Source organism: Neomonachus schauinslandi, chromosome 12 (assembly GCF_002201575.2).
Source record: "Neomonachus schauinslandi chromosome 12, ASM220157v2, whole genome shotgun sequence".
Taxonomy (NCBI): Eukaryota; Metazoa; Chordata; class Mammalia; order Carnivora; family Phocidae; genus Neomonachus; species Neomonachus schauinslandi.
In genome coordinates this window covers 61,978,939-61,994,666 of record NC_058414.1, presented here as the reverse complement: position 1 = coordinate 61,994,666, position 15,728 = coordinate 61,978,939, and the positions used below count along the sequence as shown (strand labels likewise).

Here is a 15,728-nt window from a genome sequence, read left to right as displayed (position 1 = left end):
CTAAAATCATTTTTCCTTCTGGGAATATACGTGATACTACTTTTGACAATAAAACTAGTATAAAACATAATCTTGAATGTAGATGACAGTAAAAAGTAAAAGATTTTATCCTCTCTCCCACCAATATTTCCTTTTTTATTTATTTATTTGAGAAAGAGAGAATGAGACAGAGAGAGAGCATAAGAGGGGGGAGGGGCAGAGGGAGAAGCAGACTCCCTGCTGAGCAGGGAGCTGGATGATGAGGGATGATGCAGACTCGATCCTGGGACTGGGACTGGATCCTGGAACTCCAGGATCATGACCTGAGCTGAAGGCAGTCGCTTAACCAACTGAGCCACCCAAGCGCCCCTTCCTTCTTATTTTTTTAAAAGTCCCAGTTTGGTTTGGAAGTGGGCCCTACTTCTTTATCCTAAAAGACTCCTAAATGCCATATGGCTCAGCAGAATGTACACCTATGATGCCAGAAGCAATTCTACATCTGACTCCAGGACTGTTTTGCAGTGTGATCTCAGCAAGATCAATTTACTTCCTCCAAGTTTCAATTACTTTACCCATATCTAAAGTGAGTTATAAAGTGATAATTAAGATCAAAGATGTGTAGTTTTAAAGTACTAAAAATCTTTAAAAAACAAAACAAACAAGGAAAAAAAGAAACCAAAAAAAACCAGACTCTTATCTACAGAGAACAAACTGGTGGCTACCAGAGGGAAGGTGGGTGGGGGGATGGGTGAAATAGGTGAAGGGGATTAAGAGTACACCTATTTGGTGAGCACTGAGTAATGCAGAGAATTGTTCAATCACCGTATTGGACACCTGAAACTAATATAACACTATGTTAATTACACTTAAATTAAAAATTTAAAAAGTATTAAAAATCGAATGAACACGGTGTTTGCATGCCATGATACAATCTCAAATATCCACCCTCTTACTTCTAAATATAGGGCCACATTTTATTTTATTTTATTTTATTTTTTTAAAGATTTTATTTATTTATTTGAGACAGAGAGAATGAGAGACAGAGAGCATGAGAGGGAGGAGGGTCAGAGGGAGAAGCAGACCCCCCGCCGAGCAGGGAGCCCGATGTGGGACTCGATCCCGGGACTCCAGGATCATGACCTGAGCCGAAGGCAGTCGCTTAACCAACTGAGCCACCCAGGCGCCCCTAGGGCCACATTTTAAAAACTTATATTCTATTGCTGCTGCTTGGAATTTTTTAAAACCACGCTAAATAACGCCACTTCCTCCTCGGTGTCTTTCTATGCCATTTTCCCTTGAGAGACAAGGAACAAAGTACCATACTTTAAAGTTAAGCAATGGGGCGCCTGGGTGGCTCAGGTCATGATCCCAGGGTCCTGGGATAGAGTCCCACATCGGGCTCCTGACTCAGCGGCTCCTGAGTCTGCTTCTCCTCTCCCTCTGCCTCTCCCACTGCTCATGCTCTCTCTCTCTCTATCTCTGTGTCTCAAATGAATAAATAAAATCTTAAAAAAAAATAATAATAAAGTTAAGCAATGGTTAGAACACACAGAATCACAACCATCTTTTCACTCCACTTTCCGGTTATCCTCTAACGGATTTAAATTTTGCAAGTAAAAGTCTAGAATGTTATGTTTTCTGTGAAACGCAAGAAACGAAATGCTACATTACCTAGTAGTGGTAGTCAGTATTTTTAACACATTTCAATTTCCTGTTCACTCGCACATTATGACATCATTGCCTTCCAGTGTTTGGGCTCATTAAATAATTGTTTCTATTTTGTTCCCTTACCTCCAATGTATATACTGCAAACGTTCCATTGTTCCCATTCACTGTTTCAGTGAAGAAGCGCAATAAAAATGACTTTGTATTTGCACACTCCTTTACCCGGTAAATACTTTCTCTTATCGCAACTGAACTGGAAAGGTCAATTTCTCACCAAAAGGCAAGATCTAGACAAGATCAAATAGCAGAAGCAAGGCCCAGTGGGAAGGGGGGAGGAGTCAATACACCACCCAAACACGACGGATTCTAGGGCTTCCACAGATAAACAAAGGAAGTTGATTTTCCCACGACGCCGCCTGGGCTCCAACCAACCCTAAGCATTTGTGTGGAAGCCAACTGAGCTCATTACCTTGAAAACGCAGTCCAAGTGCTGAATTTTTCTAAAGGCTCCCATTATAGGTGGACATCCACCAGAAAGTCAATGGAGGCAGGGATGAGTAAGGAACTGAGTGGGGCTGACCTTCGATTCCTCCTCCCACTCCACCAAAGAACCTGAACACCTACCAACCCCAACATACCAACACAGAGCTACTCCGCTGCTCAAAACACAATTTCAGGGGCAGCAGAAAGAAGGGAGTATGGGTAATGGGCTTCAGGTGCGGCGAGTGCGAGGAGCAGGTGTGAAGTTCAGAAAAGCCAGGGGCGCTTAAGGCAGCACCGAGCCGACCTGAGGGGAGTGGGCACCGGCTGCGCGCGACCGCACGAACGGCCGGGGGCGTGTTCGAACCCCTTCCTCACCTGGCAGCCCTTCTTGTGATGAAAGCCGACCACCACGATGTGCAGTACGGGCCCCCGGGGGGCGCCATCGCCTCCCCGCCCGGCCTTCTCCATGTGCTGCCGCCGCGGGCCCGCAAGCCGACGACTTCAACCGCCAAGGGCGGCGGGCCCGGCGGCCCCGCGGTCCCCAGGAGGACGGCGAGCGGCGAGTTTCAGGTGTCAGCGAGGGCGCCGCATAAGGGCCGCGCAGGGGACCCCGAGGAGGCCGAGGCTCCCGCAGCTCCGCGCCGCCCCCCAGGGCCGCGGCCGCGCTTCCCTCATCCGCTTCCGCTGCTTCCGGGCTGTCACCTGATGCGGCGGCCGCCGCCAGCGAGGAGGGGCGGGACAGGACCCGGAGGGAACCTGACGGGGCGGGGCCTGGGTGTGGGGCGGGGTCCTAGGGGAGTGGACACGGGGCCGGAGGCGGGGCCTGCGGGGACACGTGGCGCCTCTATCCCCTGCCTCTTCCGTGCGACCTTAACTCGCTTTCTCCTCCTTTGCCCTCTTTTTCCTCCTTAAAATCCCCGCCCCTTCCCTCCTCTTTCTTTAGCTTTCCTCTTTTTTTTAACGTCTTTTCTTGTTCACTCCCCTTTATCCAATTCCTTCATCCATTTCCTTCGCCTCTCTGGCCTTGATAACAGGGAGTCATACTGGTGGGGCTCTATATCTGTGTATTCAATCTTTAAATTACTTCCCCAGGTTTTTTCTTTTGCTTCGTTCTAGGGTTCTTTTTTTTTTTCTTATTTAAGTATTATGTATAGGAGCTTGGAAGCGTTTCAAGACCTGAAGTAAAATATCCTCAACAATAAAGGAAGTTTACAAGGAGACCTGTAAATGATTATTCTAGTCCTGATGTTTAAAAATATATATATTATTTTCATTCTGTCTTTTTCTGGCTTTAGTACTCTGGTCAGTACAAAATAAATTTATTTGTTGTCAACAGTATTTTTAAAGTCCTAACTAATTGTACTACTTCAACTTTATTTTTAAAGACTAAAGGATAGGTGCCTGCTTCAAATAGAGTTCGAGATTACTGCTATAATTGGCTGTGAAGTTTACCATTACTGGTTGCATATCCCTTAGTTTAGACACCTTAGCAGTTATTTTACATTCCTGTAATTTAAGGACTTGCATTCTAATTGAAGTATAGCTGAGAAAAACAGTAGGCTTCCTATAAACCAGTTTAGTTTCTATGATTCAGTAGAAGTGTTTTAATGCTAATAAAAATATTGTAGAAAATTTTCAAGATGTTGCTACCATTTCTTTACTATATTACAAAATTCTTGGTGTTGGTTCAGAACTGTGTGTGAAACTATATTATTCCCTGTATGCAGAATATCTTACTGTTTTCTTCCATCTGCCTCAATATTTTCCACAATTGGCATAGCCAAAATTAAAGTGTAATAGAACAGTCATTTTAAAAAGATGTAAGGGTAGGGCACCTGGGTGACTCAGTTAAGTATCTGCCTTCGGCTCAGGTCATGATCCCAAGGTCCTGTGACTGAGCCCAGCATCCGGCTCCCTGCTCAGCGGGAAGCCTGCTTCTCCCTCTCTGCCTGCTGCTCCCCCTTCTTGTGCTCTCTCTCTCTCCGTCAAGTAAATAAATAAAATCTCTTTTAAAAAAACTTTATATCTACAATGAACACCAATTATTTAATTCATTGTGCAGGAAACCCAGTTACAGCTTTATAAAAATCTGTAACACTTTGCATCCTAGACCTTCCAACTAAGATTAAATCATCTATTCATAACTATTATGTTGCTTAAATGCTTAAAAAGTATATTATTGGGAAAATTGGAAGAGAAAGTAAGCAAGGGAATGTCCAGAATTTTTTCCATCTCTAAATATACAGACTGGTCCATTTAGCAGTATAGAATGACAACCTTTACATTGTTTTTTAAAAAAAGATTTTATTTATTTGAGAAAGAGATAGCAAGAGAGAGTATGAGCAGGAGGTGGGGAGAGGAAGAAGCAGACTCCCTGCTGAGCAGGGAGCCTGACATGGGGCTTGATCTCAGGAGGATCATGACCTGAGCTGAAGAAAGACGCTTAGCTGACCCAGGTGCCCCTTACATTGGTTTTTAAATGAGTTGTACTAATATAGAATAAAGTCACGAACAAGATACTGTCTTTAAGGACAAATAGCTACTGAGAAAAAAGTAGAAATTTCTCCTTTATTTTAACCAACTGAGCCACCCAGGCGCCCGCTAAATTTCTCCTTTATTTTAAAGTGTTGGAAGATTACCAAGATTGTAAATAATTTGAGATAACAGAATACTGGCTGAACATTATTTTGAAAGGAAACTTTTGCATGTATTTTTCTGATGACCTTTATCTCCAGGGAAAAAAACTAGAAATGCTTTTCTGAGCACATAATAAGTTGAAGAGCCTCTTCTAGTTACATATATTTTATGATGAATTATAGATTCTATTTTATGTCAGCTCTGTAAGTAAGAGCTAAGGGGAGAAAAACCCTGGAGACACAGAGCAATGACATGTTTTCAAGTTCATTAAAAATGAAGTCTCCATCTGGAATTGGACTGTTGTTTCTTTTTGCACCTTGCCTAAGGAGAGAACGTGATAAAATAAAACCACTCCAAGCAATCCCCATTAACTCTACTGTGTAAATGAACTACATCTCCTTTTTCAGAATATAAATAGACTTTTTTCTTTATCAATAGTATGAAATTGCTAATGGAAAACAAAGTATTGACCTTCTCAAATTATATTTTTCCTGAATTTTAAAGTCTATCAAGTAGCGACAGTGCTTTGAATTCGGTCCCTACTCTCCTTATTGGTGTGGTAAAAATAAAACAAGAATAGAAATAGAAAAGAAAACCAGGGAAAGAAAAGGGCTTCACAAACAAATTTGGCATTACTCTGTCTTTAGAATCTTAAGAAGATTAAGGAGAATATTGATGGGGATGAATAAATAGTGAGAATCAATTTAAAGAACATTTATTAGGCCCTACAGTACACCTGGAACTATGGTAGGCACAGTGCATCAAAAGAAATTGGCTCACTTGGTTAAGCGTCTGTCTTTGGCTCAGGTCATGATCCCAGAGTCCTGGGATTGAGTCCCTCATTGGGCTCCTTGCTCAGTGGAGAGCCTATTTCTCCCTCTGCCTACCTCTCCCCCTGCTTGTGTGCTCTCACTCTCTTCTTGCACAAATAAATAAATAAAATCTTTTTAAAAATTTAAAAAAATTGTTGCCTGGTCTATGTCTGGTTATAAAACAAGATAAATGTGAAACCAGCTAGCAATGCTAGCTTTGTAGCACCTACTCTAAGCCAACCATCATGTTAATAAGTATTAGGAAATAAACAAGCAATAAAAGCTTACATTTAATGGATAAGCACTGTGTCAGTCTGCTAGCCACTTTTCATGGATTATTTCATTTAATCTTCAGAACAATCCTAAAGTAGATACTATTATGCTCATTTTTTTTCCAGTGGGTATATTGACACTTAGAAAGGTTAAATAACTTGCTGAAGGTCAAATAACTAGAAGGAATTGTGGTAGGGATAGGATTCGAACCAAAGTCATTTAACTTCAGAACCAATGAATGTAACTGCTGTACTCCAAAATTCTTGACATTGAGGAACTTACAGTCTTTGGGGAGGGAGGTAACCCCCTGTAAAGATAATTATAGGAGAATACATTGAGAGCATTTTGAAAACTATTAACATTGTTGTGAAACAGTGAGAGAGCCTACCAAGTCTGCAGGTCAGAGAAGCTTCACAGAGGTGGTCACATTTGAGCAGGTCTTGAAGGATGAACAGGATTTTACCAGAACTTGAGGCCAGAGCATCTGAAGTGCAATAAAGTAAAATCACTAAGGACTGAGGTTAAGGAAAACATTTGGGAAGGGAAGAGTTTTATGCCAAAGTTAGAGGTTGAAATAAAAGTGCAGCAAAAGAGGTTTGGTGGTGGGCATATGCTGATTGCACATGGTGTTCCCTCTGCTTGGAATGCTGCTCCTGCGGCCTTTCTGCCTATCCAATTCTTATTTATCTTTCAAGACTAGACTTCTGTCAATTCCTTTGTGAAACTTCCCAAACTGTCTATGTGGGCAAGTTATCTAACCTCTCTGAGCATGAATGTTCCATTTGAACACCTGTCTCACAGGATAGTCATAAAAATTAGGTTTAAGTGTATCTGTAAGTTTTCTGGCACATAGTAGATGCTCAATATTTATGAAATGCATAAAAAGCCAGAATTGGCTTGGTGTTTAGAAGGCTGAACCCTAAGAAGTTTTGAACTGAAGGAGCCATCTGTTAGGACTTCTGAACTTTCTTACATTTTCCTTAAATCATACCAAGGATCTCTAGTTGTCTGAGGTTCCTGAAGCTAAGAGGTCTTTTGCTTTATATATTAAATTTTATATGCCTTGTACATAATGTTTGTTAGTAGTCTTTCTCCCCCATTCATCCTTAAGCTCCTACAAGGGCAGAAGATGTAGTTCTGTTTTGTACACTGTTTTATACTCAGCAAAAATGCCAAATAGTGTGTAACTAACGTCTATTTGTTCAATGAATGAATGATGGATGCATTGCAACTATCTGTTGTATGAATGAATGATTCTCTTTCTGGTCTCCTGTTTAGACTCTTCGCCTTTAAATTCCCGGAATACAAATATAAAACAGATTTAAGGCAGAGAAGTTGCTTTCTATTCTTTTCAAAACAGAAGTGCAAAAGCATGTTTCCTAAGTGTGATGACATTAACAGAGAGTGACATCTGCTGGTTGCTTGTTAGACAAGACAGTTAAGTGTTAAAAAGTGAATAATAAAGTGTAATAAATTAGACTCCTAGATATGACAAGGTAAGAATGATAAAATAAGGTAGTAGAAATAAAAAGAAAACGTATTTTAAATTTCCACCCTAGAAAAATTAAAAAAAAAATGCTGGTTGTGGGTTTTCAATTCACTGGACTTTTAAAAGAAGCAGTAGATTCTTTCTCTCTCTCTTCTTTAAGTAGGCTCCCTATCCAGCGTGGAGCCCAACGATGGGCTTGAACCCACAACCTGAGATCAAGACCTGAGCTGATATCAAGAGTCCAAGGCTTAACCGACTGAGCCACTCAGGCTCCCCAGGAGTAGATTCTTTCAAAAATGGTTTTTACAAAAACTGCAACAGAGCCAACTGGTGGCGGAGAAAATGAATTGATTCGGTCTTAAAAAAGATCCTGACTTGAGATGAGATGCAACTTCAAAGGGGGCAATAAGACGACTCAAAGGTTGCCGTATTTTGCAAAACCTTCCGGGTTACAGGAAGACTTTATTCCCAAAGCAGGATACCTCTAAAGTCTGTCGGAAACTGCCTGGGGAAAGCCGGTAACTGCCGACACCGCACATTGTTCAGAGGACAGAACTGCTTACTGAGGGCTCAGGGCCCGGGAAAGAAGCAACTGAGAGCGACTCTCGCGGACTGGTTGGATCGCACGTTCGGCCTCAGATTGGTCGAGCCTGCCTGGGCTGCGGGAAAGAGGGGGGAGCGGAAGCGCGCTCTTTCAAACTCGCCCGGCAAACGTCGCTGCTGGTAGGCCACTTCCGGCGTAGCCATGGCGGCTAACGCTACTACTAACCCGTCGCAGCTGCTGCCTCTAGGTAATCGTAGGGAGGGGGCCCGGAGCGTTCAGGTTAAGTGTTGGGGGCCAAGGGGCTGCGGCTGAAGTAGCCCTTAGCCGAGTGTTGGAGAAATGTGTGGATGAAGTGCTTTACCCCTCCGCGGCTCGTCTCTGGGCCCCCAAGTCTCTGTGGCCCCGGGCCGCCCATGCCTTTTCAGCGTGGTAGGGTTCCTTGAGGCGGGGACCTGTGACTCCCCAACCAAACCGTCACCCGAAAAGGTCCACACGTAGTAAATGCGTCTTCGGCCTTCTTTGTTGTGGGCTCGCCTCTACAGTCATGGGTAGCACCCCCACTCCACCTGGCATTTAAGTTCTCCAGATTAGACCCTGTTGTATGTCTGACTGGTTATTGAGAGAAGCACCGGCACCTGGAATGACCCTAAAGGAGAGATCTGGAAACTGGTTTTGTTATTCAGCAGTTACCGAGCCTCTATGCACTAGACTGGGCTGGGCACTATTCGACAAATTTAAATCACACCCATTGCCTTCAGATAGCACACAAACCATTGGAGGAGATAGAACACTGGACAAGTAAACATCCTGCCAAATAATTGCTAAGCCTGCTAAAGAAATGTTCAAACTGCTGTCAGAACACAGAGATAGTGACAGGAAGAAATCTCTGGTGAAGATGGCTGTGCCTGTCTCTTCCAGTATTTTGTAGCTGAAGAGTTGATTGAGTTATTGGAGGTGCCGTGACTTAAAAGTTTTCATTCCTTCGTTCCACAAACTCTTTTTGAATGCTTGGTATATGCCAGGCATTGACCGTTGAGGATATAGTCATGGGAAAACAACCACAGTCTCTGCTCTCATGGAGCTTAGACTCTGAGGGGAGGGGGTTCATATGTTAATCAAATAACCTAAAATAACATAAAACCACAATCGTGATAAATTTCAACAAAGGAGAGGTAAGTGGTAAACAAAATTTTTGTTAATTATGCAACAGGGATATGTACTATAAGATCTAAAGTTTTTGAATGAATACTTTTGCTGGTTTATCTTTTACCATATGCAAGTAACAAGTGCCAGTAGGCACTCAAATATTTGTTGAAGTAATGAATAGGTAAAATAATCTTTTTCCTCTTCCCCATTCTCTCTCTTTTTTTAAATATATATATATAGAGCTTGTGGACAAATGTATAGGATCAAGAATTCACATTGTGATGAAGAGTGATAAAGAAATTGTTGGAACACTTTTGGGATTTGATGACTTTGTCAGTATCCTTTTAAAAGGTGGTGGTGGTATGGGTTTTTCTTCAGTATTTAAGAACAGAAATAATATTGACAGTACTTACTGATTATTATAATGAAAATTTATTCTCAGCATGATAGCGTTCTAAGAGCTGTGTATACTGAAAGAAGATAAAAGTTTCTACCAAATACAAGTACTCTGTATTTGAGCCATTGTGTTAAACACTGTAATTAAAACTGAATAAAGGTAGAAGCCAGAGTAAATTCAACCTTAACACCAAATTTCAGATATGGTACTGGAGGATGTCACTGAATTGTGAGTAGTGTTAAAAATTAAAGAAATGGTGGGGGGGAATCTCTCTTTAAGTCAATTTTAGTATTAATGAGTTTAAAATGATTTATGAGGAAGCATTGCTTGTTGGAAATACCTTAGAGATATAAATTTTATCTACGGATGCTGGTAAAATTGGATCCTGCAATGATTACCATGATGTAATTATTAATGAATTGTTAGGAAGTTAATGGAGACAGAGCTTTAAGACAAAAACTAAAAACAGCCAAGGCTGTTTGGGCTCAGGCAAATCAAGGTACTGATAGAAGATTTAACTGTGTAGCGTAAAATATAAACGATGGCTCCATTATATTATTTTTATTTTTATTTTTATTTATTTTTATATTTTATTTATTTGATAGAGACACAGCGAGAGCGGGAACACAAGCAGGGGGAGTGGGAGTGGGAGAGGGAGAAGCAGGCTTCCCGCGGAGCAGGGAGCCCGATGTGGGGCTCGATCCCAGGACCCTGGGGTCATGACCTGAACCGAAGGCAGACCCTCAACGACTGAGCCACCCAGGTGCCCCCCATTATATTAGTTTTTTTTTTTTTTTAAGATTTTATTTATTTATTTGACAGAGAGAGAGATAGCGAGAGCAGGAACACAAGCAGGGGGAGTGGGAGAGGGAGAAGCAGGCTTCCCGCCGAGCAGGGAGCCCGATGTGGGACTCGATCCCAGGACCCTGGGATCATGGCCTGAGCCGAAGGCAGACGCTTAACGACTGAGCCACCCAGGCGCCCCCCATTATATTAGTTTTAAAGATCATAACCAGTGTCTGCTTTCAAAATTGAGTTGATTACAGATTTGTTTAATGGATAGGGATTAGTAGTAAGTAAAAGTAAAAAAGTGAAACTAATAAACATTCCATTTCATATTTGATCTCCTTGGCAAGTTTCAGCTTCTTTTATGAAGATGAGTCCTAGTGGGTGTGGATCTTAGGCCAGACCGTTCACTGTGTTGCCTTTGGTCATCCAGTGGCTAACCTTTGTCTCTGAAAACCACAGATACAATTGCTTGACCTCACATTCATTTGTATACAAGAATAACTTTTTAGGGATCAGAATGTTGGCTTTGACTATCATTATTTATCTTGACTCTTATTTTATCTCTTCATTTAGTGAAATCACACCAGAAGGAAGAAGGATCACTAAATTAGATCAAATTTTGCTCAATGGAAATAATATAACAATGGTAAGACAGTGAAGCTGTTTTTTTTTTTTTTTTTTAAAGATGTTAGCCCATTTTTGTGAGGCAGGTATTACAGATTACCTGCCTTGACTAAATGTTCAGGGCCCAGTGGTGCTTAAGTTGGGAAGGAGATGCTCTTGTGATCAGGACTCTAAAGCTGAGCTACTGAAGATGACAATAGGCTTAGAGATTAGTTTGCTTGGGCTTTTTAATCTTTTAGTTTGCCAAGAATCCTTGTTTAGGCTCTAAATATTAATTGATGATGTTGGGAATTGTAAACAGAAGCAATGACCTGGAGAATATGGGAATGTGAGGGAGGGGCAGAGAGGCACAGTGGCTTTGATTGATGAGGAGGGGTTTTTAGATGGTGTGGGTGGTGGTCTTACTAATAAGCTCTTTTTCCTTCTCTGCAGCTGGTTCCTGGAGGAGAAGGTCCTGAAGTATGAATGGATTTCCTTGACTTACTCTGTTTTTTCTTATAATGACAACAAGATAGAAAAATTTTGTTTAACCTTTTAACGTTTGGATTCTGTAAAGCTAAATTTCCCGTTAAAGGGAAATGTTTTGAAGATGCATTGTAAATGCTCATTTTTATAAGTTAATCATTATTATCTTGGAAAAAGAAGAACAGTTTGTTCTTTGAAGACTAAAATAGAAGTGTTTTTGGTTAACTGTCGTTTTACTTTTTGTACTGCAATAACCAGTGTAACAAAGATTGTAGTTATTTTGTCACTTGCTTTCCTATAATTTTGTCCATTTGCTTCCTGATTTACGTGACCATTTGATTCTCAAACAAAAATTGTTCCAAACAAAATGACCAACTTTCATTTTGAACAGTTGCATTTTAAAAACCTAAAATGATTACTTACAAAATTCAATTTAAACTCTGATGCCTTGAAATGAAGATTTTTCTACTGAACTCAAGTTCCATTAACTCCTATTAAAAACAAGCAAACTTCCAGTTATAAAATAAGTCTTGAAGATGGAAAGTACAGCATAGGGAATATAGGGTATAATATTGTCATGACATATGGTGACTGTATCGTGGTGAGCATAGTGTAATGTAAAAAATTGTTGAACCACTATGTTGTACACCTGAAACTAATAACGCATTGTATATTGACTATACTTCAATAATATTAAAAAAGGCAAAATATACAGGTAAATATATGCACATTGTAGAAATGGAGATAAGTAAAAAGGGGAATATTCATTACACTTTGCTGTATAGCCTCTTAGATTTTCTCAGTATACTCCATACACGTCATTTTCACAAAAACATGCTCATCCTGAATATACTGTTTTGTAGCCCCATTTAAGACTAAAAAAATTTGAATGATGCACATCTTTCCATGTCAAATATTTCAGCAATATTAGTGTTTGCATCATATTTCATTAAATGGATATACCATAATTTAGCCTATTTTTACTATTGGCCATAGTAGTCTAACTAAATCTTTATACATCTTTATTTTTCTTAGAACAAATTGATAATGTGAGGTCAAAGGGTATAGTCATGTTGGCAGCAAAAAGTTTGTACCATCCTACACTTTGCCAGCAGTTTTTCGTGGTATTTTTTTTTTTTTCCTGTAGTACTCTTTACATACTTCCCAACATTGGCTATGTTCTGCCTTCTTGCTTTGCCACTGTGATAGGCAAAACCTGGTATGTTTAAAGTTTTCTTCATTAATTTTGGACTCATTTGTGTTTTATGAATTACTTATATGAGACTTTGCCATTGAGATGCTTGTCTTTCTTACAGATTTGTAAGAATTGTTAAGAGGTTACTCTTAGTCATGTATTTTTCAGATAATTTTCCCAGTTTATAATTTTCCCGTTATTGGTTTTTTTTTTTTTTTGACATAAATAATGTATCTTTATGTAGTCATATGTTGATTATATCCTTTATGATTTTTGTCATTGGTACACATGGATTAGAAAGACCTTCTTTGGTATAATTATATTTTTGATACTTTATGTTTTTTTGTTCCTTTTAAATCTTGCATCTATCTCCTGTTATTTCTTTCTCTTTGGAGGGGGATCAAATGTAATAGTGCCCTCTTTTCACCTTTTTACTTATCATCCAATGGGAAATGGGTGGTCATGTTCAGCTCTTAATTTTTTTTTCCTAGGAGTTAGCCTGCAAGGACCTTGACTTCTTAGCTTCAACATGCTAGGAGTTTTAGAGAAGCCTGACATCACTTAGGGAGGCATGCAATCACCTAGTCTGTGGCAAGGTGGATGAGTCTACCAGAGTTCTTGCCTACAGATAAACAATAGCTCTTAACCTGATCTTTAACAGTAATAAAGATGATAGTATGACTTATCTGCTTCTGCTTTTGTCTTATGCTGCAATTCGTTTAGAATGGGTACTACTCTACATAAGGGTCTCTTGACCTTGACACTATTGACATTTTTGTCTGGATAATTCTTAGTTGTGTGGACCATCCTGGGCATTGTAGAATATTTAGTAGCATCCCTGGCCTCTACCACTAGATGCCAATAGCATCCTTCCTCTTCTTCCTCTTCTTCCCCAGTTGTGACAAAAATGGTTCCAGATGTTGCCAAGTGTCATCTGAGGGTAAAATAATCACCCATGGTTGAGAATCGCTGTTGTAAACGGCAGGGATGCTATTTATTGGACTCTTCAAAATTCCCAAATGTTTAGTGCATGGGTGAGGAGCACTGTATCTAGACAATGAATAAAAATTGGGAAGAAAATGCTGTGAGTGAATACTCCAGTGGGGTAAAATGGGTGGTTTGAAGCTGAAACGATCTTGTATTAGGTGCTGACCATATAGGATTTTCACTTTGGCGGGTTGCTGGTGAGTGGCTGTTTTTCCACCAGGGGTTGTTTCCTCTCTTGAGGCAGGGCTGCATGTGCTGGGCCCTAGAGGGATGGTGAGGCCTCAGCAAAAATGAGAGCAGCAAAGGCAGAAGGTATGCTGGCATTGGTGACTTGTGTAAGTTTTTCTCAAATTTTGGTTTGAAAACTGCTATCAGAATCACTCGGAGACTAATAAGGAACACAAAGGCCCAGGCTTGTTGAAGTGGGGTAGGGCCTTGGGCCTTTGTATTTTTATAGTGTTCCCAAGTTCCCCAGGTAATTCTAATCCTCACTGAAGCTTGAGCCCCACTGCCTTAGAGTGTAGGCTGCTGCAGGGCTAGTTTTTAAAGTAGGTGTGACTGAAGCAAGGTTTGATGATAGAGATGAAAATCTGTATATGTTAGTGGATGTATTAGTGGACAGAACAGTTTTTGCTGCATTTGAACTGCAAGGCAGCTAAGTTCCATGTGTATTATGGAGTACTAGTGGAGTTCTAGTTTACATTGTTAGTGCCAAGTCTTGGTAGGCAATGATTCATCTGCAGCCTTGAGTGCCAGACTTTGGTCTGGACCAAGCAGGAATTTGTCCATAGGCTTGGGGGTCACTTCCCATCCATGTGGTCTCAATTTCATTCTTGAGGGTTGATCTGTTGATTACACAAGCTCTCATCATGTCTTAGATTTCAGGGTCCAAAATTGCAGCTTCACCCATAGAGGTGTGGTAGATTTCTATCCGTAAAGAAAAAAATGTGGGCCCTTATTGTCAAGGGAATATGACATCTTCTAGGATTGAAGGTGAGAAAAATCTCAGTGAACTCGTTGTAAGCCAAAATAGGAATGCCTATGCATGGGGCCTTTTAGTTTTCAAATTGTATTTTGTAACAAGTTCAGACTTAGTTGCAAGATCCAGAAAGAGCTCCCACATACCCTAACTCAGACCCCACTCAGGTTTTATCAGTTGCCCCACAGGTGTGCATAGCACAGGGTTCCAGTCCTGGATCCTGTGCTGTACTCAGTGGTCATGTTTCTCCAGTCTCCTTGAATTTGAAATTGTTCTTCAGTCTTCCCTTAACCTTTATGACTCTGGTATTTCTGAAACTAGCCATTGTAAAAAATTCCTCAAATTGGATTTGTTGTCTCCCCACGAGTAAGCTCAGAGTGCATTTCTGGCCGGTGTACCGCAGGACTAGTGCCATTCTTCCCAATGCAGCTCATTGCACATAATGTTGACTAGTTCCATCTCTAATGTTGTTAACCTTGAGTTTTGATGATTGTCAGGTTTCTCCATTGTAAAGTTAAAATTTCCTCCATTTTTACTAAATATTTTGTGGGGCGATTTTCCAAGACCTTGCAAATATCCTGTTCGTCTTCCCACTTTAACCCACCAGTTTTTGTATTCATCAATGTTTCTTACTGACATTAGTTAGTAATTAATTATTACTTAATAATTATTAAGTCATGTATTAGAAAGCAAGGTAGCAGTCAGACTAACAGGGATAAGACAGAGGAAACTACTTGAAGGTGGATGTTTCCAAGTATCACAAAGAGAATAAGGACTAAATATTGAAACATTTTGACAGACTTAATCAACTTTATCCAAGGTTGACCGTGACTGAATCTTTGGTTGTTGCCCATTTCATTCTTAAATTTAAGAATAATCATGAATGACATAAACTGACCACTAGAGGGCACTGTGGAACAGGCAGCTAGTTGCTGAAGTCCATGCTTTGGCGCTCTCCCCAGAGGTTTCTGGTCTTCCACTCTGTGTACTTACTATTGGATCGCACCACAAGGGCAGGTAAAGGGTTGAATCCTTACTATTTTACACTTATTTTTTACAAAGAGGAATCTTTTCATTCATATTTTCTGTATGAGGTGCCATTTTTACTGTAAAAAATTATCTTTTAAGAAAATATTGGAGAGGGCGCCTGGGTGGCTCAGTCGGTTGAGCGACTGCCTTCGGCTCAGGTCATGATCCCGGGGTCCTGGGATCGAGTCCCGCGTCGGGCTCCCTGCTCTGCGGGGAGCCTGCTTCTCCCTCTCCC

The 15,728-nt window shown here is 40.7% G+C and overlaps 2 protein-coding genes across 3 annotated transcripts in view; one reads left to right on the top strand and one right to left on the bottom strand.

Moving 5' to 3' along the window:
- Positions 1 to 2,595, bottom strand: part of AVL9 (AVL9 cell migration associated) — a 64,537-nt gene extending 61,942 nt beyond the window's left edge. For both annotated transcript variants that reach the window (XM_021689674.1, XR_006541057.1), the window contains exon 1: positions 2,503 to 2,595. In XM_021689674.1, coding sequence (XP_021545349.1) covers positions 2,503 to 2,595 — 93 coding nt within the window. The remainder of the gene's footprint in view (positions 1 to 2,502) is intronic.
- A 5,453-nt stretch (positions 2,596 to 8,048) lies between these two features.
- Positions 8,049 to 13,183, top strand: LSM5 (LSM5 homolog, U6 small nuclear RNA and mRNA degradation associated). The gene is made up of 5 exons (XM_021689666.2): positions 8,049 to 8,129; positions 9,269 to 9,364; positions 9,626 to 9,653; positions 10,788 to 10,860; positions 11,271 to 13,183. The coding sequence occupies exons 1-5, from the start codon at positions 8,084 to 8,086 to the stop codon at positions 11,301 to 11,303; spliced, it is 276 nt and encodes a 91-aa protein (XP_021545341.1). The 5' UTR covers positions 8,049 to 8,083; the 3' UTR covers positions 11,304 to 13,183.
- The last annotated feature ends 2,545 nt before the right edge of the window (positions 13,184 to 15,728 follow it).

Coding starts and splice junctions, on each gene's coding strand:
- LSM5 (XM_021689666.2), top strand. CDS start 8,084: ATGGCGGCTAACGCTACTACTAACCCGTCGCAGCTGCTGCCTCTAG. Junction 9,654..10,787: donor CTGGAGGATGTCACTGAATT/GTGAGTAGTGTT, acceptor CTCTTCATTTAG/TGAAATCACACCAGAAGGAA. Junction 10,861..11,270: donor ATGGAAATAATATAACAATG/GTAAGACAGTGA, acceptor CCTTCTCTGCAG/CTGGTTCCTGGAGGAGAAGG.